This window comes from Urocitellus parryii, chromosome X, assembly GCF_045843805.1.
Source record: "Urocitellus parryii isolate mUroPar1 chromosome X, mUroPar1.hap1, whole genome shotgun sequence".
Lineage (NCBI taxonomy): Eukaryota > Metazoa > Chordata > Mammalia > Rodentia > Sciuridae > Urocitellus > Urocitellus parryii.
This window is the reverse complement of record NC_135547.1, coordinates 129659872-129682432: the sequence shown is the minus strand read 5'-3', so window position 1 is coordinate 129682432 and position 22561 is coordinate 129659872. Positions and strand designations below refer to the sequence as shown.

Here is a 22561-nt window from a genome sequence, read left to right as displayed (position 1 = left end):
AAGAAAAAAAGGGACAAGCTGCAAACACGAGGATACACCTGCAGAGCTGCATCTGCTGATGTGGACAGTAATGGGTCCACACACACAGCAGCGGCAAACTCACCACCTGAGCTAGGGGAGTGCTCAGTGCTAGAGCGCCTGCCTAGCATGGACAAGGCAGGGTTGGGTCCCTGGCACCAGGAGAAGAAAAGAAATAAACTCCATTAATAATAGGGCAAAGTATATTTTGAGAAGGTGCCTCTCCAAACAATACATACAAACTACAAGATTTTATAGTGCTCTTTAACTTGCCTATGTACAACACAACACATGAGACTTAGAAAAGAATTCGGGACACAGTGGTGGTCCCAGAGTCATCACCAGGCCACGAAGGCATCAAGGAAAAGGAAGGGATCAGCTGCAGGGCACACAAGGGCACATGCCTATGGTCCCAGCTATAGGAGGCTGAGGCAGGGTGACTACAAGTTCAAGGCCAGCCTCACTCTCTTAAAAAATAACAATTAACAGGGTTAGGGTGAAGCTCAGTGGTGGAGCCCTCCTGGGTAATGTCTGAAATAACAAAGGGAGAAAAGGAGGAAGGAAGAGATATTTCACTGATCTGTACACAAGGCTGGAGTGGAGAGGCCTCAACTAACACACACAATGTGTATGAAACTTCTGAATGACACAAGACTAAATTGAGAAGTCAGGAAATAACAATTGATTTTTGAGAAGGAATAGTGGGCAGCAACCTTGTGAGAAAAGTCAAAGAAATCAATAGTTGCATGACACAGTGAGGATGAAAGCACTGCACTAGGGAGGGTATGTAGAGAAAAGGGTGACTTGATCCTGTACGTGTGTGTGCATGTGGGTGTGAGTGTGCATGTGTGGGTGGCACAACTCATCCCTCCCAGGTGTTTTTTTTAATGTGACTTGCTGCTCTGGAAAACCCAAACATGAGCACCAGGGCATTTCTGATAGCCTCTGTGACCCTGCTAAAGTGCTTTTCTGGTGCCTGGTGCATGAAAGGGAATAGTAACTAAAGTTCATTATATCATGAGCTCTTCATAGAAATGAATAATTGGGGCAGGGGATGTGGCTCAAGCGGTAGCATGCTCGCCTGGCATGCCTGCGACCCGGGTTCGATCCTCAGCACCCCATGCCAACAAAGATGTTGTGTCCGCCAAATACTAAAAAATAAATATTAAAATTCTCTCTTTCTCTCTCACTCTCTTTAAAAAAAAACAGAAAGAAATGAATAATTGGTTTCCTTAAATATTTAAATAGTTCTTCCACCCGTTTTCAACATAAATTATCTAATATACATTTTTCCAAGTCAACTCCAGTTTAGTTCAACTGAACTAATAATAATTTGAAAGGTGTGAGTTAATGTTCTTATGATGATCAGCATCATTTTAGAAATTTAGAGCTTGAAGGACGTTAAAATACAGAAAGACATGAGGAAGCAATTCTGGCATCCGAATTGGTGACACCTGGAAACTGGACACAAACAAGGCACATTTTGATTTACAGCAGGGATTCAGGAAACACCCAAGTGCTGAGCATGGTAGCATTTGTCTGTGATCCCAGTGGCCATAGCAGGAGGATCACAAGCTTCAACCCAGCCTACATCAGGCTGAGGCAGCATGATCATATGTTCAAAGCCAGCCTCAGCCACTTAGGACCTAAGCAACCAAGTGAGACCATGCCTCAAAATTGGAAAAAAAAAATGGCTTTGAAGATAACAGGGAAAATGGAATGATTTGCCATATTTTTTTCACATTTAAACAGTTATTCAGCCAGATATGGTGATGTATGCCTTTAATCCCAGAGACTTCGGAGGCTTAGGCTGAAGGATCACAAGTTTGAGCCCAGCCTCACCATTTTAGAACAACCCTAAGGAACTCAGCAAGTCTCTGTCTCAAAATTAAAAATATAAAAAAGAATGAAGATGTGTCTCAGTGGGAGAGGGCCACCAGACCAAATCTGCAGTACAATCCCCAGTACAATATTCAGCAGAGTGAGCAGTGTGTTTGAAGGGGACAAGAAATATTGATCCACCACATTTCACATTTAAAGAATTTTTCTTTTCTTTTTTTTTTTTTAGAGAGAGAGAGAGAGAGAGAGAGAAAGAATTTTTTAATATTTTATTTTTTAGTTTTCGGCCGACACAACATCTTTGTTTGTATGTGGTGCTGAGGATCAAACCTGGGCTGCACACATGCCAGGTGAGCGCGCTACCACCTGAGCCACATCCCCAGCCCCTAAAGAATTTTTCTCCAGTAAACTTCCAACATGTTGATGAGAAGAACAGTAATAACAGAAGTCTTTACCAATAGTTTTCATCAGTACAATTTCTTTGCAATATGAGTTTGTTCATGTAAGTGAAGCTGATGGGATATATCAATGGCTTCTCTCCATTGTTGACATTCATGGGGCTTCTCTCCAGTATGAGTTCGTTCATGTGAGCAAAGATGAGAGGACTGAGTAAAGGCTTTGCCACACTGCTTACATTGATAAGGTTTCTCTTTTTTTTTAAAAAAAAAAGAGAGAGAGAATTTAAATATTTATTTTTTTTTAGTTCGTGGCAGACACAACATATTTGTTTGTATGTGGTGCTGAGGATCGAACCTGGGCCGCACGCATGCCAGGCGAGTGCGCTAACGCTTGAGCCACATCTCCAGCCCCAATAGGGTTTCTCTTGAGTGTGGGTCCCTTCATGTCTGTGAAAGAAAAAACAAGAAAAAGACTTTTCCACATTGTTGGTATTCATTAGGCTGCTCTTCTGCATGAATACTTCCATGTATGTGAGGTTCACTGGATGTGTCAAGGGGTTCTCCACATTGTTGATATTCATAAGTCTTCTCTCCAGTATGTGTTTTTTCATGTCTGTGAAGATGATGGGATTGAGCAAAGGCTTTGCCACACTGCTTACATTGATAGGGCTTCTCTCCAGTATGTGTTCTTCCATGACTCTTAAGGTGACTGGATGTAGCAAAGGCTTTTCCACATTGTTGACATTCATAGGGCTTCTCACCCCTATGAGTTCTTTCATGTCTGTGAAGCTGAGAAGATTCTGCAAAGGCTTTGCCACACTGTTTACATTCATAGGGCTTCCCTCCAGTATGAGTTTGTTCATGTTTGTGAAGCTGAGAAGATCTAGCAAAGGCTTTTCCACACTGCACACTCATAGGGCTTCACTCCAGAATGTGTTTGTTCATGTATGTGAAGGTTAGAGGCAGTACTGTAGACTTTTCCACAATGTGGACATTGTTAGGGCTTTTCTCCACTATGAATCCGTTCATGTCTGCTGAGGGAAAAGGAAGTAGTGAAGACTTTTTCACATTGTTGACTTTCATTCGGATTCTCTCCAGTATGGATTTGTTCATGTATCTGAAGGTAAGACAAAGTAGTGCAGGCTTTCCCACATTGTTGACATTCATAGGGTTTCTCTCTAGTATGTGTTCTTTTATGTCTGTTAAGTTTAGAGGAGTCACTGAAGGCTTTGCCACACTGCTTACATCCATAGGGCTTCTCCCCACTATGAGTCCGCTCATGTATCTGAAGGTGGGAAGAAGTACTGAAGGCTTTCCCACATTGCTGACATTCACAGGGCTTCTTTCCAGTATGCATTTGTTCATGTCTGTGAAGTTTAGAGGACATACTGAAGGATTTTCCACACTGGTTACATTCATAGGGCTTCTCTCTACTATGCATTTGTTCATGTCTGTGATGGTTAAAAGAAGTAGAGAATACTTTTCCACATTGTTGACACTCATAGGGTTTATTGTCAGTATGAGTTTTTTTATGTGAGTGAAGGCCAGACAATAGAGCAAAAGCTTTGCCACACTGCTTACATTCATAGGGCTTCTCTCCAGTATGCGTCCATTCATGTCGGTGAAGGGAAAAAGAAGTAGTGAAGACTTTTCCACATTGTTGGCATTCATTGGGCTTCTCTCCAGTATGTGTTCGTTCATGTCTGTGAAGGGAAGAAGAAGTAGTGAAGACTTTTCCACATTGTTGGCATTCATTGGTCTTTTCTCCAGTATGGATTTGTTCATGTATCTGAAGGTAAGACAAAGTAGTGAAGGCTTTCCCACATTGTTGACATTCATATGGCTTCTCCCCAGTATGAGTTTTTTCATGTCTGTGAAGTATAGAGGAGTTAGTGAAGGCTTTGCCACACTGCTTACATTCATAGGGCTTCTCCCCAGTATGAGTCCGCTCATGTATCGGAAGGTAGGAAGAAGTACTGAAGGCTTTTCCACATTGTTGACATTCATAGGGTTTCTCCCCAGTATGAGTTTTTTCATGTCTGTGAAGTTTAGAGGACATAGTGTAGGCTTTGCCACACTGCTTACATTCATATGACTTCTCCCCACTATGAGTCCGCTCATGTATCTGAAGGTAGAAAGAAGTACTGAAGGCTTTCCCACATTGTTGACATTCATAGGGCTTCTCCCCAGTATGAGTTTTTTCATGTCTGTGAAGTATAGTGGAGTTAGTGAAGGCTTTGCCACACTGCTTACATTCATAGGGCTTCTCTCCAGTATGGGTCCGTTCATGTCTGTGAAGGGAAAAAGAAGTAGCGAAGACTTTTCCACATTGTTGGCATTCATTTGGATTCTCTCCAGTATGGATTTGTTCATGTCTCTGAAGGTAAGACAAAGTAGGGAAGGCTTTCCCACATTGTTGACATTCATAGGGTTTCTCTGTCATATGAGTTTTTTTATGTGAGTGAAGGTTAGACGATTGAGCAAAAGCTTTGCCACACTGCTTACATTCATAGGGCTTCTCTCCAGTGTGCGTCCGTTCATGTCTGTGAAATATAGAGGAGCTAGTGAAGGCTTTGCCACACTGCTTACATTCATAGGGCTTCTCCCCAGTATGAGTCCGCTCATGTATCTGAAGGTAGGAAGAAGTACTGAAGGCTTTCCCACATTGTTGACATTCATAGGGTTTCTCCACAGTATGAGTATTTTCATGTCTGTGAAGTTTAGAGGATATAGTGAAGGCTTTGCCACACTGCTTACATTCATAGGGCTTCTCCCCACTATGAGTCCGCTCATGTATCTGAAGGTAGGAAGAAGTACTGAAGGCTTTCCCACATTGTTGACATTCATAGGGCTTCTCCCCAGTATGAGTTTTTTCATGTCTGTGAAGTATAGTGGAGTTAGTGAAGGCTTTGCCACACTGCTTACATTCATAGGGCTTCTCTCCAGTATGGGTCCGTTCATGTCTGTGAAGGGAAAAAGAAGTAGTGAAGACTTTTCCACATTGTTGGCATTCATTAGAATTCTCTCCAGTATGGATTTGTTCATGTCTCCGAAGGTAAGACAAAGTAGGGTAGGCTTTCCCACATTGTTGACATTCATAGGGTTTCTCTGTCATATGAGTTTTTTTATGTGAGTGAAGGTTAGATGATTGAGCAAAAGCTTTGCCACACTGCTTACATTCATAGGGCTTCTCTCCAGTATGGGTCCGTTCATGTCTGTGAAGGGAAGAAGAAGTAGTGAAGACTTTTCCACATTGTTGGCATTCATTGGGCTTCTCTCCAGCATGGATTTGTTCATGTATCTGAAGGTAAGATGAAGTACTGTAGGCTTTCCCACATTGTTGACATTGATAGGGCTTCTCTCCAGTATCTGTCCGTTCATGTCTGTCAAGGGATAAAGAAGTAGTGAAGACTTTTTCACATTGTTGGCATTCATTGGTCTTCTCACCAGTATGGATTTGTTCATGTATCTGAAGGTAAGACAAAGTAGTGAGGGCTTTTCCACATTGTTGACTTTCATAGGGTTTCTCTCTAGTATGTTTTCTCTGATGTATTCTAAATAAACTTCTGTAAGCAAAGTCTTTCCCACATACGTTACATTTAAAAAGTACTTTCCCAGTGTGCGTGATCACGTGACTGTGTAGACCTGTGGGTGAAACCAAGGTTTTACCACCTTCTTTACCTTCATGGGATTTCTCTCCAGAATGAGTTCTTTCATGTATTCTAAATAAAGTGGGGGAATGAAAGGCTTTCCCACATACCTCACTTTGAAAAGCTTTACCTCCCCTATGTGTTCTTGTGTGACTTTGAACATCTATGGGAGAAGATGAGGCTTCATCACATTGTTGACATTCATCAGGTTGCCACCCAGATTGAAAATCTTCATGCCTTTGAATGTCATTCGAACAACTGATGACTTTCCCACATACTGTACTTTCATAGGGTACATCTCCAGTTTGTGTTAACATTTGTGTATGAACACTTTTGAGAGAAACCAGAGATTTCCTGTATAGTTTCAATTCACATGGCTTCTCTTCACATTCTTCATGCTTGTAGCATTCGGGTCCATAGTGAGATGTGATCTGCCTATGAAGGAATGAAGGGCATATGAAGTCTTTGGCACACATAATGCACTCACATGGATTTACTCTATTAAAATTTTTCTTTGCTTAAGAATTGGTGTCCCCTGACCAGCACATTATTAATACTTGATTAATTCATGATGTTGTATTTATTTGAGGTCCTTGGTTAAGGTTACTTCCAACATGAGGTAAAGCCTATGTTTTTCAAACTTGTTCAAATTGCCAAAAAATAAAGAGATTGAGAGGAAACAATGCTTTGCAACACAGCTTGCCTATGGTCATTATCCAAATAGTTATATTCACATATGCAATTTCATAATACTTTTTGCATGTCAAGCACTTTGAACAGACTTAATATCTCATTCATATATATATATATATATATATATATATATATATATATATATATAATTTATTTCAGTTGACAATAGACTTTAATGATGCTGAGAATAGAACCCAGTGCCTCAAGCATGCAAGGCAAGCTCTCTACCACTGAGCCAAAACCACAGTCCCAGTGAAGTATATATTTCTGGTAAAAAAATCTTATAAGAATAAATACATTTAATGTTGTGCAAATTTCTTGCATTGGATTTAAAAATTATATAACATCCCCAGATTCCCTCAAGGATTCCTCTTGTGAGTACAATTACCTTAGATTGCTCCCAAAATTTTTGATCTGATTTTCAATGTTCTTCTCATCACATTTGATTCCTAAAATGCCAAACCAAAACATTATCAATTCCTAGGAGTTAGAAATGCTTTTCCAAATTCATAGTGCATTTTATGCTACAATAATTCACCAACTGATTGTCTTCTCATGTTCTACTAAAATGAAAAAAAATAAACACAAATTCTCTAATTAAGTAAATACACAAATTATTACCTATAGATGACAGGTTTCTGAGGACTTCCAGCATCACATCTCTGTAAAGGTTCTTCTGGGAAGCATCCAGCAAATCCCACTCCTCCTGCATGAAGGTCACAGCCACATCCTCAAAGGTCACTGACATCTAAAATATCCCACAAATGTGTAGTGGAGGACAGGAGAGATTTGACAGCATGAGAAATCTATACTCAACATGCATGATGTTCACATGATTCCCTGACATCTCGATTAATTCCACGATTTGGTCATTGAAATCTCCAGTGCATTTAATTCTTCGCAGCCACTCCAACATGAGATTTGGGCCCCACACAAGGTAAATACTAGAGTGTTGTACACCCTTCCTTTGGTGAGTTCACAGGAAGTAAGAGGGGCTCCCATGTCACCCTGATCTTATTTGTTGATTGCATCTCTATCACCTTCTTACCAACATCCTGTGCAGTAGAGAGCTAATATTAGCACCCTCCTTATTACTTACCCTTAGAAAATAAAACTGACTGAGTAAAAATTTGCTGGGATCACAAAACTCAGCATTTGAGAGAACGTCCCAACCACAGTGGCTCACTGGGCCTACACAGTTAATATAGACAACATGGTATTTACTGATCTCCTGTTTCCTTCTGAAAGTCAATTGTTCCATCCTTAAAGAAGTGCCTAGAATCAGCCCCAACCCACACCCTCAGAGTATGGAGTCACTAAAGAGTTTCCCTCATAGACAACAGTTAGACAATCTTCCACTCAGGTTGTCACAATGTGTTCACTGGGGACTGAGCTCAACTTGGGTGATTACACTGAGGACAACTAGAAGTTTGCAGGTGCTTTACTCCAGAAGAAATTTACCCAATGAGTAATCAAGCACAACGATTAATAAACATAACAATATAATAATTTCTGGTGGTTAATGTCAAAGCAGAATGGGGTGTGCCAAAAGATGGCTTGTGTCCCAGAAAGAAGTCGATGACCCCAAGATGTCACCTTGTCCAAAGAACAGCCTTACAAAAATTATATCAGTTTGAAAAATAGTTTTCTTAACAGCAGAAAATCCTTTCCTAAACTCATGGCAACCATGAATGTCCAATGATTCTCAAACTCTTCTGAACAGCAGATGTCTCACTGAGATCATGTGCAGTATGAGACACATACCACCGTTCTGCTCAAGGACACTTAGATCAAGATAGGCCACATGTACAATGGTGGTCTGTCATGAAAGAGATTCCTCGTTCCTGTAGCACAGCTGGTGCAAGGAAACCTCAGGCACAAGCACTTCCAGGATGTGTTAGAGCAGCAGGTTTGCAGCCCAGAATCCTGAACTATCCCACGCTGACTGTTTGTGAAACAGGCCACTCCATGTGGGTCTCTAAGCAGGCTATGATTTCTGCACAGTGTGGAACAGCCCAAAGGACCACCTACCGGAACACGACCCTGCCAATCACAAAGAACCATGCATAGGACATAAGAGACATGACATTTGAAGCAGGACAGTAGCAACAGAGGTTAATAGGAGCCTGAGAGAAAGCCTTTAGTGGGCTGTCCTTCATTGCATGGAACAAGTATGAGTGACAGCAGGTGTCTTGGAGACTGATCACAATGATGGTCCAGGCAAACTGAAATCTAAGTGGCAAAGGGTACTTCATCCCACTATTCTGCAGACAAATATCATTTATTATACATTTAACTGTGAAAGACTAAAACACATTTCAAAAATTTTTTTAAAAATATATAATTACTACCCCCCCCAAGAAAAAAGAAAGTCAAGGCTCTAACATCTCAAACAGGCTTCTATGAGACATTTAAGACCTGTCACCAATTTTCTACTGTTATTTCCAGACAACAGAAGTTGAGTTAAAACTTCCTAATTCTTTCTTTTTATATTTATTTTTTTACTTGCAGTTGAACACAATAGCTTTATCCTATTTATTTATGTGGTGCTGAGGATTGAACCCAGGACCTTGCACATGCTAGGCAAGTTCTCGACCACTGAGCCACAACCCCAACCCACCTTCTAATTCTTTATCTGGCATATTTTACCATATTATCAAAATTAAATAGATAAAGAAAAGTATTAAATAGAAAACTATGAAAGACTCTCATGATCATGAATGCAAAATTCCTCAAACAATACTGAATCCAAAAATAAATAAAAACAATTATAAACACAGTCAAGAGGAAATTATCACAGCTCTGTGAGACTGATGACAAATTTAAAACTCAGTTGACATTTTCCAGGGACCAGCATACTACTGTGGGAAGTCAAGCCCAGTGGCCCAGATCCACTCACATCAGCCTCTGCAGGGCCCAGGAACACAGCACACATGCAAGGCTGATTAAAAAACCAATTAACATTATCCATCACAACAAAAAGCTAAATAATAAATATTGATTATATCAATACTTAAAAACTCAAGAATAATGAAAAAACACTCAAGCTCAAAAAAACACAATGTCTTCATAGAGAGACAGCATGATCCTCTATGCTAATGGAATCCACTGAAGAATCATGAAAAACAATGATGTGACATCAGTGTTGTCATGTTAATAAATAGGACAATTATTATACTATTGACAGCAGGAAGCTGGGATGGAGGCCATGCCTGTGGCCCTTGCCAATCAGGTTGCCAAGGCAGGATGATCCCAGGTTTGAGTCCAGTCTGGGCAATTTAGCAAGACTCTGTTTCTAAACAAAAAATTAAAAGTTCTGGGAATGTAGCTCAATGGTAGAGCAGCCCGGAGTCCAACACACAGCACCAAAATGAAAAGAAAAACAAAAACACACCACTAATACAGAACCAATAAAAGAGAAATACTTATATATAAATTTAACAAAAATCTAAATGACAAAAACTGCTAACTTCTAAAAAAATATCAGAGACATGGAAAATATTTGGAGATACTTTTATATTCACAGATGGGAAGCCTCAGTTACCATCAATTCTTACCAATTATATTTATGGATTTAATATAATCTCAATACAAATTATTTTAAGTCATGTTTTCAGTAACAAAATACCCAGAACAACCAACACAGTAGTGACCATTCAGTTCACAGGATGAACACTACCTGAGGTTAACAACTACTAAAAATCTACAATCATCAAGACACAGTGGTATTTGGCACAGTATAAAAATATTCCAGTGATCTTTGACAAAGGAGCAAAAGAAAATCAATGGAAAATATACTCTCATGGACAATGTTGCCAAAGAACTGGACATGAATTAACATGTAGAGAAAGAAAACATTCTCATTTCACAAATGTCACAGCGCTCCCAGTGGAGCCTCAGTTTCAATGTGAGACACACAGCTGGGGCTGCAGCTCTAGCAAAGCACCTGCCTGGCACTTAGGAAGCTCAGGGTTCACTTGTTGGCACCAAAAAATTGCCTATACATTGTAGTACCTAATGCAAAACTCTAAACTTCACTAAAATAACAAAGAAGTACTTACAGAGAAATCTTGGCTGGCATGACAGCTTCATATGCAACACCAAACACATGAACTGTGAGTGAAAAACTTGTAAATAGAACTTGATCAAAATGAAGTTTGCGTTTTTCAAAAGATGTACTTGAGAGAATGAGAAGACATGCTGGAGAACTGGACAAAATGTTGTCACAACACATAGTGACACTGGGTTGGTATTCAACATACATGAAGAATACTCAGTAAAAAAATAAGCAACCAACTTGGAAGTGGGAAAAAGATTTGGAAAGACACTCATCAATAAATAGGCACAGTTAACACATGTGTGAGAAGATGTTCACCTGCATATAATTAGGAAACTTCAAAATGAACAATGAGGTGCCAACAGATACTCAACTGGAGTGGTGAAATGCCAAACACCAAAAGCTCCAAAAGACAGTGAAAACATGAATCAGCAAGAACCCTTCCCTTGCTCATGTGAATGGAGAGAAGAACACTCTCTCTGGATGACAGTCATGCTCTTACAAAATAAACATGGTGCACTCTACAATTAATTCACCACACTCCCAGGTGTCTATTCAAATGAGGTAAAAATTATGCACAGAAACCTTCTCAGCAGTGACTACAGCAGCCATATCCAGAACTGCCCAAAACTAGAAGCAAGAAAGATGCACCTTTCAATACTGAATGGACAAGCTGCAGTTTAACCACACCAAAGAACATCACCCAGAAAGTGAGCTCTGCAGCCTGCAAAGATACAGCACCCTTAAAGGCAGACTAAGTGAGAGAAGCCAGTCTGAAAGGCCAAGTGCAGTAAGATTTCAATTCAAGAACATTCCAGAAGAGACAACATTATAGATGCACTGAAACTCTTCTGTATGACATTATTATGTAGAGTATGTGATACACAAAATCACACCACACAGAGGAGGAACCCTAAGGTAAAGGATGGATTTCAGCTGATGATAAAGTGTTGCTTCATCCACTCTCTTAATCAAATGTAGGACACTGATTCAGTAACTAACAAGCATCCAACATCAATGCAAAATATTGAGAACAGTGAAGAGAAGGGTGTTTGATACTATATGTAATGGCTCATTTGAATTGTCAACCGCATTGGATTAAGAGATACCTGTGATTAAGAGGCCTCTGGGTGTGTCCATGAGGGTGTGTCTACAAATGATTGGCATGTGGAACAGTGAACCAAACTGGAGAACCTCCTTAGGTATAGGCAGCACCATCCAATAGGATGGTGTCTTAGGTGGAACAAAAGTTAGAAAGAGGAAGCAGCAGCAGAGAAATCCCCTTTCTTTTCCAATGGCTGCTGCAATGGCATGAGGATATCAGACTCTGCCTTCTTCACTCTCCCAAAGTGGACTCTGCCGGTGATTCTCCAGGGAGGTTCCAGAACCTTTGGTCTGGACTAGGGCAGCACCACTGCTCCCTCTTGTTCTGAGGCTTCAGCCTCTTGGACTCTGCAGCTACTACTTCTCAAGCTCTCCACTCTGCAAATGGTCACTGTGGACATCCAGCTTCAGGTCAAGTAGGCCAATCTAATAAATCCCCTTTTATAATCACACTTCGTGTTGATGCTGTTCCTCTAGAAAACATTGACTAAAAAACTATAAATCTAAAATGGCTCTGAGAAACAAAATTGATTTAATAAGGAAGTGAATGAACTATCATGCCATAAACTTTAACAAATATAAACATAAGAAACAATATTACATAATGAATACCTTTCCCAAATAATAATGCAAAAAATAAAGCAAAGAAAAAAAATCATAGTTACAAATTTCAAAACTATGGACAAAAGCAAGGAAACTGATTTTCAATACTATTTCCATCTGGAAAGAAACTGGATGATAAATCCTTTTTTAAAAATATATATTTATTCCTTAGTTCTAGGTGGGCACAATTCCTTTATTTAATATTTATGTGGTGCTGAGGATCGAACTCAAGGCCTCACACATGCTAGGTGAGCGCTTTTTCTCTGAGCCACAATCCCAACCCCTGGATGATAAATCTTTAAAAGGTATTCCAACTGCTGGTGTGGTGGTGTGCACCTGTAATTTCAGCCACTAGGGAGGTCAAGGCATGGAACTGGCAAGTTGGAGGCTCTCTCCACAATTTAGCAAGACATCCAGAAATTTTGTGAAATTTGGTTTTCAACAATAAATGGGGGGAATGGGATTATTGCTGAGTGGCACAGCTACAGTATGAGGCACTGGGTATGATTCTTAGCAAAACAGATAAATTAACAAAAATAAGGTTTTCTGCCCCTCTACAAATATACAAAATAAAAATAAATAGGTACATAATAAATAGGAAGGGCTGAGGACATGCTCAGTGGTCAAGTGCCTCTAGGTTTATTCCCCAGTAAAACACCTGCCCACCTTCAAAATGCTGCTCATACATTGAAATTCATTTTTTTTTTTTTTTGAGGACAACATAAACTGAGCAAGTCCCTGGCTTCAATCCCACCACTCTATACATCAGCAAATAAGTAAACCCCAGTCTACAATATTAATTTTCTTGGGGTGGAGAGTAGTAAGAACTTGATAGCCCTTGGTTCAATCCTCAACAATCCATGTACACACACAAAAACAAACAAACAAACAAACAAACAAACAAACCCTGAAAATATATGTACTGAGTGATAAAAAAGATTATAATACAAAAGATACACAATGAGAGGCAACAAAAATCAATGAAAAGACAACACACTTTCTTACAAAGGAGACTGAACTTTCCTATGATCTACACTCTTTGAAAAAACAAAGAGCATTTCAGTAAATTATGTGAAATTCAGGTCATGGATTATTGTGTTTTTTGGGGTGAACTTAGAAAAACTATATCTAAAATGAAAATAGTACACTGTACCTAAAACCAGTGAAATTATTGTACAGGACAGAGAGAGTAGAGAGGGCATTTATGTTACTCCCAAGTTTCATGATCTAAAAGGCCAGCTCCCAAATGGGTAGCCCTAGGAGCATGTAATTAGGAGGGAACAGCAATCAGGTGACATGGTGGGAGTGCTTGTGAGAGGATCAGCACCCTTACTTAGACATATATATCTCTCCTTTTCAGAAAACAGGTGTCATTTATTATTTCACTGATAAAGTATTCAGTGATTTTTAAATGATCACAGTTGGGTATTTTAGGTATTGCCATATTGTCCTTGAAACTTCCAATGAAGATGGGTGTGATGGTGCACACCTGTAACCCCAGTGGTTCAGGAGTCAGAGGCCCAAGGTGGTGTAGCAAGACCCTGACTCAAAAGGAAGAATCTAAAAGGGGCCAGGATTGTGGCTCAGTGGCTAAGCACCTCGGGCTTCCATTCCTGATAACAAAAACCACACAGCTAACATGAACCTGCCAAGTCCAGACAACAACAGTAACAACAAACTGTCATTCCTGTCAAATTCATCAGCTTGTCAAGGACTGTAACTAATTTACATAAAATCAAATTCATAAGTTTATTCATTTTTTTTGAGAATTTTAATATTTATTTTTTAGTATTTGGTGGACACAACATCTTAGTTTGTATGTGGTGCTGAGGACCCAACCCGGGCTGCACGTATGCTAGGAGAGCACGCTACCGCTTGAGCCACATCCCCAGCCACCAAATTCATAAGTTTATCCACCACAATTTTTGTAGAAATGGATTCATTTCCTGCAGCAATAATGGTAGACAGAGTTTCTCTGTATCTTAAGTGGTATTCTGGAATCTAGGAAATGGATTTCAATTGGAAATCATTGAAAAGACAAGATCAAATCTCACAAATTTCTATGCATACTCAGGGGTAGCAAAAGATAAATTAGATGCGTTTATTTTTTGTTGTTGTTGTTTGTTTGATTGTTTTTCTGTTCTGTCCTTTTTCTTTGGTTTGGGATCAGAGATTAAACCCAGAGGAACTTTACTGATGAGTCACATCCCCAGACATAAGGCCTGGCTAAGTCGCTAAGGCTGTCCCCAAGTTTGCAATCCTATTGCCTCAGCTTCTGGAACAGCAAGGATCACAGGTGTGCACCACTGTACCTGGCTGTAATTGTTTTCACAATGGAAATGTAACTAGAGTTTTTAAAATCCACTTCTTTCTTGCCTATTTAATAATAGTCCATCCCATTTGGCTCTGAAAAAATAGACCTGGGCCTCAAAATGTGAGCAGATCATTTCAAAGTCATACACAGAAAGCTTTGGTGCTGAGGGAGCACACATGTGTCAGGCTCAAGGGGCAGGGAAGGTCCCTGACATCTGGGACGTGACCTCTCCTGGTCTTGCTTCCTGAAAGCCTCTAGGATCAACCTCCCAGGGACCTAGACCATGACTCCAGTCTATGAGGCTTTTCAGGTTTGCACAGCTCTGCACTGGGGTGGGTGTTGCTTATGCTCTGGGAGAGGTTTTGCTCCTTCACACTGTGAGACTAAAAGGGCTGGAATCACTGGTGACCTGGACCCTCAGCACCAGCATCCACAGGCTGACTGGCCACCTCTCTCCAACAAATGGGAACAGAGCATGGAAAAAACAAGGTTCCAAGGAAGTAGCTGTCTAGATGAGGCCTGTTAAAAGAGATTCCTCAGCCCAGAGCCCCCAGCAGCTTCCCTGAGAGGCTGCACCCCACACCTCAGGCTGTCCTCTAGGAGGAAATGACCCAGGACCTGAAGTTCTGTTCACCCTGCAGGGACCAGGGCAGCTGTGGGCACCTTGTGGCAGCTCCAGGAGAGGACAGTGGCTGAGGACATGGGACCCTTTGAGGCATCCAAAGGGAACCTCTGCCCAAGAAATCTGACATGGTGTCTACACCTAAGAAAGATAAAAGGAGAAGCACAAGATTTTTACAGCTGTGAACTCAAGTTCTCTATACAGTTGCATCTCCATCAAAGAACCTTCAGAGTACTTGACTTGGCTAACCAGACCACCATGAGGGTGGAAATGTAGGGTTCTGTATGGAGAGCAAAAATTATCTTGGGCTATCTTAAGCTCTTTAATAGCCAATTATCTTAATTTCTGTATCAGACCACAATTCTCAAAACTATTAAATTTCTCAGAATATATCACTACCCTTACCAGACATCTAGTCCCCACCATCTACCAAAGTAAGAATGTAATAATAATAGTCAGAAGAAATTTTTTTTGCTTCCTTCCTTTCTTTCTGTAGCCCACCAATCTGCTGATCCTGCCAATGCAATTGCTTAATGTAGTGATACAAAGTTTCTTTTATAAAAGTTCATGTTGGCCAGACAGTGTGCCACACGACTGTAATCCCAGTAGCTTTAGAGGATAAGGTAGGAGGATTGCTAAATTCAAAGTCAGCCTCAGCAAGTTAGTGAGGCCAGAAGGAAACTGTTGAGATCATGTCTCAAAATACAATCTAAAAAGGACTGATTGTGGCTCAGTGATTAAGTGCCCCTGGGTTTAATCCTTGTCTTTCAGGCTGGGACACATACATCATTTAGGGTTACTTGAATCCATGTTCCTGAGTATGGTCATTAATATTTCAATCAAAATGAACTATTTTCCATAGCTGGGATTGCCAATGCCTTTAATGTCAACAGCTTGAGAAACTGAAGCAGGAGGGTCAGGACTTACAGGCCAGGCTGGGCAACACAGCCAGACTCCATCTGAAAATCAAATTTAAAAAGTTGGGGATGGAGAACAGAAGAAAAAATGAAACACTATTATCCCATGTGCATATATGACTACAGGACTGGTGTGAATCCACATCAAGTACAACCAGAAAAAGGAGCAGTTACACTCTATTTATGTGTGCTGTGTCAAAATGCACTCTAATGTCATGTATAACTAATAAAAACATAACATAACCCAAGATTCAATATCCCTAGGTTCTATAAACAAATGCCTTTTTCCTTTAAAGTAATTGTTTTGACCAAACACAGGGAACTGTTAAGTGATTATTCTTTCCCCTCAAGTATAATATTTACAAATAGAAAACAAATGCTTTCAAAAGTGTTCTTCTTGCCAGGGACAGTGGCACGGGCCTTGTTAGAATGGCCTTAGGTCTGATCCTAAGCAACTCCATTTTAAAAGACCTGCAGTTTCACCAGGCACATCCACAGATCCCTCCAGTAAGGCCTCAAACAAGTTCCTTCCCCTCACCCTGATAAACAGAGTGAAGCCTCTGGCAGGCTGTCCTTGCCTGATAAGAGGGAAAGGGAGAAGATCAGGGAGGAGATGATCCCAGGCTAAATGATGTCACTGAGAAATATTGTGGTAGCTGATAAGGATTGAAAGGGTGATCAAAAGCCCCCAAATATAGTATAAATGATAGAGCAGATAAACAGAAATTCAGGCAGCAGAAACAAGGATGCACTTAAGCTGGAGAGCCTGCTGAGGACCTTACATCCCAAAACTTGGAATCTTTCCTGAGCCTCTGCAAGATCCTCACTGCTCTCAAACTCTACTGCCTCATCTGGACCTTGGTGAGAGTTGCACCTCTTCCCTAGGACCCCCTCCTCAACTGGTCTCTGCTCCACACCAGGAAAAGCCTGCCTTGGTTACAGACCTGGTCACTGAGGTCTGAGTGAGTGTGCATCTGCTGGACTCAAAGCCTAAGACATAAGACCTTTGAACTTAGCATGCAGAGAGAATGTCTGTCTTTAGCTTATCATGATTAAGTGTGTTTTGCAGTGCTTAGAATGAATCTAGAATTGTTTGCTGTGAATTGATTATGTCTATGGCAATGCCTAGCATTAAGGATTGTTGTTATCTTGAGTAAGAAACTATACAATTAAACTATATTGAGTAATTTGAGTGAACAGAGCATTGAAAGGGGCAGAAGTGTGTGGACATTCTTTATTTCTCCCCTTGACTGCATAAGTCACAGTTTTGCCCCCTCCACACAGCCCTGAAATCCCAGGAACTTTGGAGGCTGAAGCAGAAGTGAAGCCAGATTTACAGATAGGTAGTTAGGCAAATTGGGTCTAATATTGCCTAAGATAATAAAACAGAGTCCATTATAGAGAATGGAGTCCAGGAAACCAGAGCAGCAATTGAAATGTTAATGTCCCCAAGGCAGGAATCCATTCTAAGGAATTGTTAATCATAATCCAAAAGCCACCCCAGGTCCTTCCTGTGCAGATTACCCCTGCAGCCCACCAACCTCCCACCTCTAGGACCTTCCCACCTGCATTCTATCACTGCAACATAATGAGAAACAAAGTGTGGGAAAGCGGAAAGAAGACTTTAGCTATAGAAGAAGGAAGTCCTCCCCCTTAAAGGGATTCCACCGCCTGGGTCCCCTTCTTCCTGCGGGGAGAAGTCTTTTCTGCTGTCCTTTAATAAACCTTCTACTTTCCCCTCCACACTTGCCTCGGCGTGCTTCTCTGGTGTTCTACTTCAGCATTCGGGGAAGCAAGGACTCGTCACCGGTAAACAGCCGGAACAGCAGGATCACAGGTTGGAGCCCAGCGTCCACACCAAGTGGGTGCAGGTCTCAGAATTCAGTAAAAGTGGAGGCTGGGGATGTGGCTGAGAAAGAGCCCTGAGTTTGGATCCCCAATTAAAAGAAAAGAACTATTCTGTCCAATATTTCACTAGATGAAAAGTGACAATTAGCGGACGGTGTCCATTTGGACCGAGTGGGAAGAACCAACGTCTGGCCGAGCTGTGAGGTGGAGGGAAGGTGGGTTTAGAAGGCAGGAGGCGCCTGCAATTTGGGGGACCTACAGCAGCCTCCGGAGGAGCTCCCCTGGGAGGAGGAAGGTGCATTTGTGGCCCTGCTTCCTCCACGTTGGGAAGAGTGGGTCGGGCCACCAGTAGGGAGCAAAGGGGACACCAGGGACCTGAGCCGCCCTTCCAAACCCAGGGAACCAGGGGACAGGGCCCAGGGCCACCTGCCAGCGGGGACTCCGCCACTCTCAGCAGCTCCCCTCAAAATCCCAAAACCCAGCTCACCCCACGAGACCAAGGGACAGGGCCACGACTCCGCTGCGGTCCCCAGCTCACCCGGGCACCAGGCCCCAAGGCAGGTGGTGACGTGTCCCTTCAGCCCTGGTCGCAAAGTCACCATTTTTGTCTTCTGTGGTGACCCGGCGTCCTCTCGAGGAAGCTCCAGGCACCCGAGATGTGGGTGGGGGGGGGGGACACAGGCAGCGCAGAGTCACTTGAGTCCCTGGAGCAGAAAACTCTTGGCTTCAAGGATGAGAAGCCCAGTCGCTGAGGAAGAAAAGCCGGACATTGCGGAAGCCCGCCCTTCCTGTCTCTCTGCGCACTGATTGGGCAGTTCCCCCAGCATCCGGGATGGACGGCCTCCAGGCCCGCCTCTGCATCGTGACTGACAGCCAAGGTGTCCAATCACTGGCTGAAATTGGGTTAGTGACAGATTCTTGGCCCCAGCCCTTTTCAGGCGGACCTTCCCGGCTGTGCTGGGAACTAATCCAGGTGGGAAGCCTTGGCTTAGCCTTTGGTACAGAGGTGACACCTGGCGCTGAGCTAGGCTTCAGCCATAGAGTGCTTTCTGAGCATGGCGAGGCCCTGGGTTTACCCTCAACACAAAGACAAAGCGCAGCTTCTCAGGGAGGCTGGGGCTGGAGGAGCCCAAGGTCAGTGAGACCCTCTCTTAAAATAAAAGGAAAAGGATGGGGGGTGTAGCTCAGAGGTCCAGGTCAAGCCCCATTGGGTTTATTTTATATATATATATATCTCAGGCAAATTAGAAAGAGACTGTCACCAAATTTTTGAAACACTCTTTAAAGATATCATGTATATCACACATATATATGATATCTACTAATGAAAACAGTTTGAAAATTATTTTAGTAATTCTCATTACCTCCTGGCCTCTGATCTTTGAGGAGGCAGCCTGAGCTATAACAGAAAACTTTTGCTGTTGGGGCTGTGGCTCAGTGTTCCATCCCCAGCAGAGAAAGTTGTGGTGTGGGTGGAGACAGGCAACCCTCTAAAACAGCAATGTGCGGGGGAAATAAAATGGGCGCCTTGTGCTCAATGTAGATAGGCTACATTCTACTATTATCAATTCTTATGTACAGACCTGACTCTGCTGATCCCACAAGTCTGCTCAGCTGTTTGCCCTAAAATAAAAAAGAAAAGGTGTTGATTGAAAGCAGGAAAGGAACTTTGACCAGTGCAGCTACACCAGGGAGACACGGAAACCCTGTCTTACCCTGTGTTTAGGTGCTGACAAGGGCTGTGAGATTTTCTAGAAAGGGAAATCATTGTCATGAATGTATAGGGGAAATTGTATGTAGGAGTTAGTATTTATTGTAAAAGAATAATATCGTATTATTACTGCAATAGGTGATATGCAAATAATATCATAATATGTAGAATTGTATTAGGTTAGGCTTCAGGCATCTGTAGTCTCATAACATGTCTGTGAGCTCATTTGCCTCCTTGAAACATGTCCTTCTATTGCACAGACTGACCTCATTATTTTCTCTCAGTATAAAGATGCACCAACATTTTCAAGAAAAGCCACAAGCCCATCTGCATCCTGCCTAGGAAGCAATGTACCCCCAGAAGCTGACCCAGGGCTCTCAGCTTCCTGGGTTTCAACTGATAGTCAAACCAGAAAGAAATAATATCCCTGCTCAGCTCTGCAAGAAAGCCCGCATATAAAACATAAAAATTTGCCACTTGGGGCCAATACAGCCTGTCATATTAACTCCCCTAATGGAAAGTAAATACAATTTTATTCTCTTCTCTTAAGTTGGACTTTGTGAAGTCTTTCACATCCCGCACAGTGCGTCACATTCATTCTACCTAACAATATTGCCCATGGACAAGGGGCGCTCTTGTGTAAAAAGTGTGGAAATGTGGGCACATAGCTGCCCAGAGCTGAGAATTGAATCCCAGGTGCTTTTATTGTCCCCCATTGTTGGGAGCCAGTGACCGCACCCTGAATATGGCGCTGGTCTCTGCTTCCGCTTCGTTAGCGGTTAGAGTTGTTAGAGGTAAACAACTCCTTGTAAGGCTGTGGGGCTGGGCTCTGGCCTGCTTCCGCTGCGCTGTACCTACTAGACTCCTCCACGTGGTGCTAATTCATTGGCGGGGCTGGGTACTTAAGCTAGGGCAGATCGACCGCTTGCTCTCTTGTTCCTGTCTTCTCATCATGATTCAAAGGTCCTGAGTAAACTGCTGAAAGAAGAATCCTGTGTCGTGTTTCCCTTGCCGGTGAGGGACAGAACACAAAGGCTAGTTTACATTTTTGCGGGCCCCGACATCAGAATTTATGAAGGTCATTAGAGCCTCAGAGGTGGTCATTATCTGGTGAGGGAAGGCCAGGATTTATGAGGCATCACTACAGTTTCAGAGAGGGCTGCTATCTGATCAAAGAGCCAGGCATGGGTGAGTTCAAGGCACAGGCAGGCATTCCAAGCAGTTTAGAATTTGCAGTAATTTACAGTAAAGCTGAAATTAGTTTTTCATGACTTTGTAGCGAGATGGCTCTCAATTTTAAGAGAAAATCAGGCTGGGCCTATCAAGGGGAGAAAGGCGCCCACATGTATTGCTAGTGGGACGGCAGATTGGTGCCACCAATACAGAAAGCTGTATGGATATTCCTTGGTAACCTCAGAGTGGAACCACCATTTGACCAGCTGTCCCTCTCCTCGGTTTTTACCCAAAGGACTTAAAATCATTAGAGAGACACAGCCACATCAATGTTTATAGCAGCAACATTTATAATAGCTAATTTGTGAAACCAACCTAGATGTTCTTCAGTAGGTGAATAGGTTAAAAACTGTGAGATATATATATATATATATATATATATATATATATATATATATATATATAATTCAGCATAAAAAGATAATAAAATCATGACATTTGCAAATTTGCAGGTTAATGGATGCAGTGGAAGAATGTTATGCTCTGTGAAGTGAGCCAATCCCAAGGAAACAAATGCCGGATCTTTTCTCTCCCATGAGGATGCTGATCCATAATGGGGATGGGGGAACATGGGAGAAATGGAAGAACTTTAGATAGGGCAGAGGAAATGAAGGGGAAGAGAAGGGGCAGGGGGTAGAAAAGATGGTGAAATGAGATGGGTGTCATTACTCTAAGGACATGAATAAAGACACAAATGGTGTGACTCTACTTTGTGTACCACCACAGTCATGAAAAATTGTGCTCTATATGTGTACCAGGAATTGAAATACATTTTGCTGTCACATATAACAAAGTAGAATAAATAAATAAATTTTAGAAATTTCTACAGACTTAAATTTAGCTTCTGTGTAAATGACATTCAGGTTAGCTACAATATTCCACTTTGAAAATTCCCTGTGCCTTTCAGTGTATTGGTGAGAAACTGAAAGCCATTGTATTTCTGGTGCTTTTAGGCTCTTCGGAAGCTCATATTGATATTGCTTTTCTTGCATATTTTAAAATGTCTTTTAGTTATAGGTGGACACAATATCTTTATTTTATTTTCATGTGGTGCTGAGGATTGAACCAGGTACCTCATACATGGTAGGCGAGAGCTCTACCTGTGAGCCACAACCCCAGCCCCTAATATCTTTATTTATTATTTTTTATTTGGTTCTGATAATCGCCTCATGCATGATAGGTGAGCATGCTACCACTTGAGCCACATCCTCAGCCCACTCTTTTTGCATATTTTGAACAGTGAAATATATTCACCACCTTGCCATGGTCTCAGAACCCCTTTAATATTGTAATACCTGACTTTCAGATGGTAAACTCTTTCAACTGATACCATGAATAATTTCTTTCTTCTATTTTCTACTACTAATATTGTTCAGTGTCTAATCTCCTATATCATTTTTTTTCTTTTATTTTCATTCCTTTCTGATTCTAGGTTGCCTGTTTGAATATTTCCTCACTGTGATCATCTAGTCTCTCTATTGTTTTTTTTTTTAATTCTGAACATGTTTTTAATCAGCAAGAATGTATTCGAGTTTGGTGAGTGAGTATCTGCAC

General features: G+C 41.6%; 1 protein-coding gene across 2 annotated transcripts; it reads right to left on the bottom strand.

The window, feature by feature from the left end:
- Positions 1–2147: 2147 nt before the first annotated feature.
- On the bottom strand, positions 2148–18822 carry LOC113178675 (uncharacterized). 2 transcript variants are annotated; one of them, XM_077793598.1, is made up of 6 exons: positions 18551–18822; positions 17966–18260; positions 7220–7346; positions 6987–7047; positions 5181–6340; positions 2148–4546 (listed from the first exon to the last, which is right to left on the bottom strand). In XM_077793598.1, the coding sequence occupies exons 3-6, from the start codon at positions 7344–7346 to the stop codon at positions 3177–3179; spliced, it is 2718 nt and encodes a 905-aa protein (XP_077649724.1). In that variant the 5' UTR covers positions 17966–18260; positions 18551–18822; the 3' UTR covers positions 2148–3176. The 2 variants fall into 2 exon arrangements, with proteins under 2 accessions (XP_077649724.1, XP_077649723.1); XM_077793597.1 differs by having other exon boundaries at positions 2148–6340.
- Positions 18823–22561: the final 3739 nt, after the last annotated feature.

What these genes read in the sequence shown, in the direction of transcription:
- LOC113178675 (XM_077793597.1), bottom strand. Translation starts at nt 7,346, where the DNA reads ATGTCAGTGACCTTTGAGGATGTGGCTGTGACCTTCATGCAGGAGGAG. An exon ending in CAGAAACCTGTCATCTATAG is followed by an intron (nt 7,048 to 7,219) that starts GTAATAATTTGT and finishes TTGGCATTTTAG; the next exon opens with GAATCAAATGTGATGAGAAG. An exon ending in AATTTTGGGAGCAATCTAAG is followed by an intron (nt 6,341 to 6,986) that starts GTAATTGTACTC and finishes ATTCCTTCATAG; the next exon opens with GCAGATCACATCTCACTATG.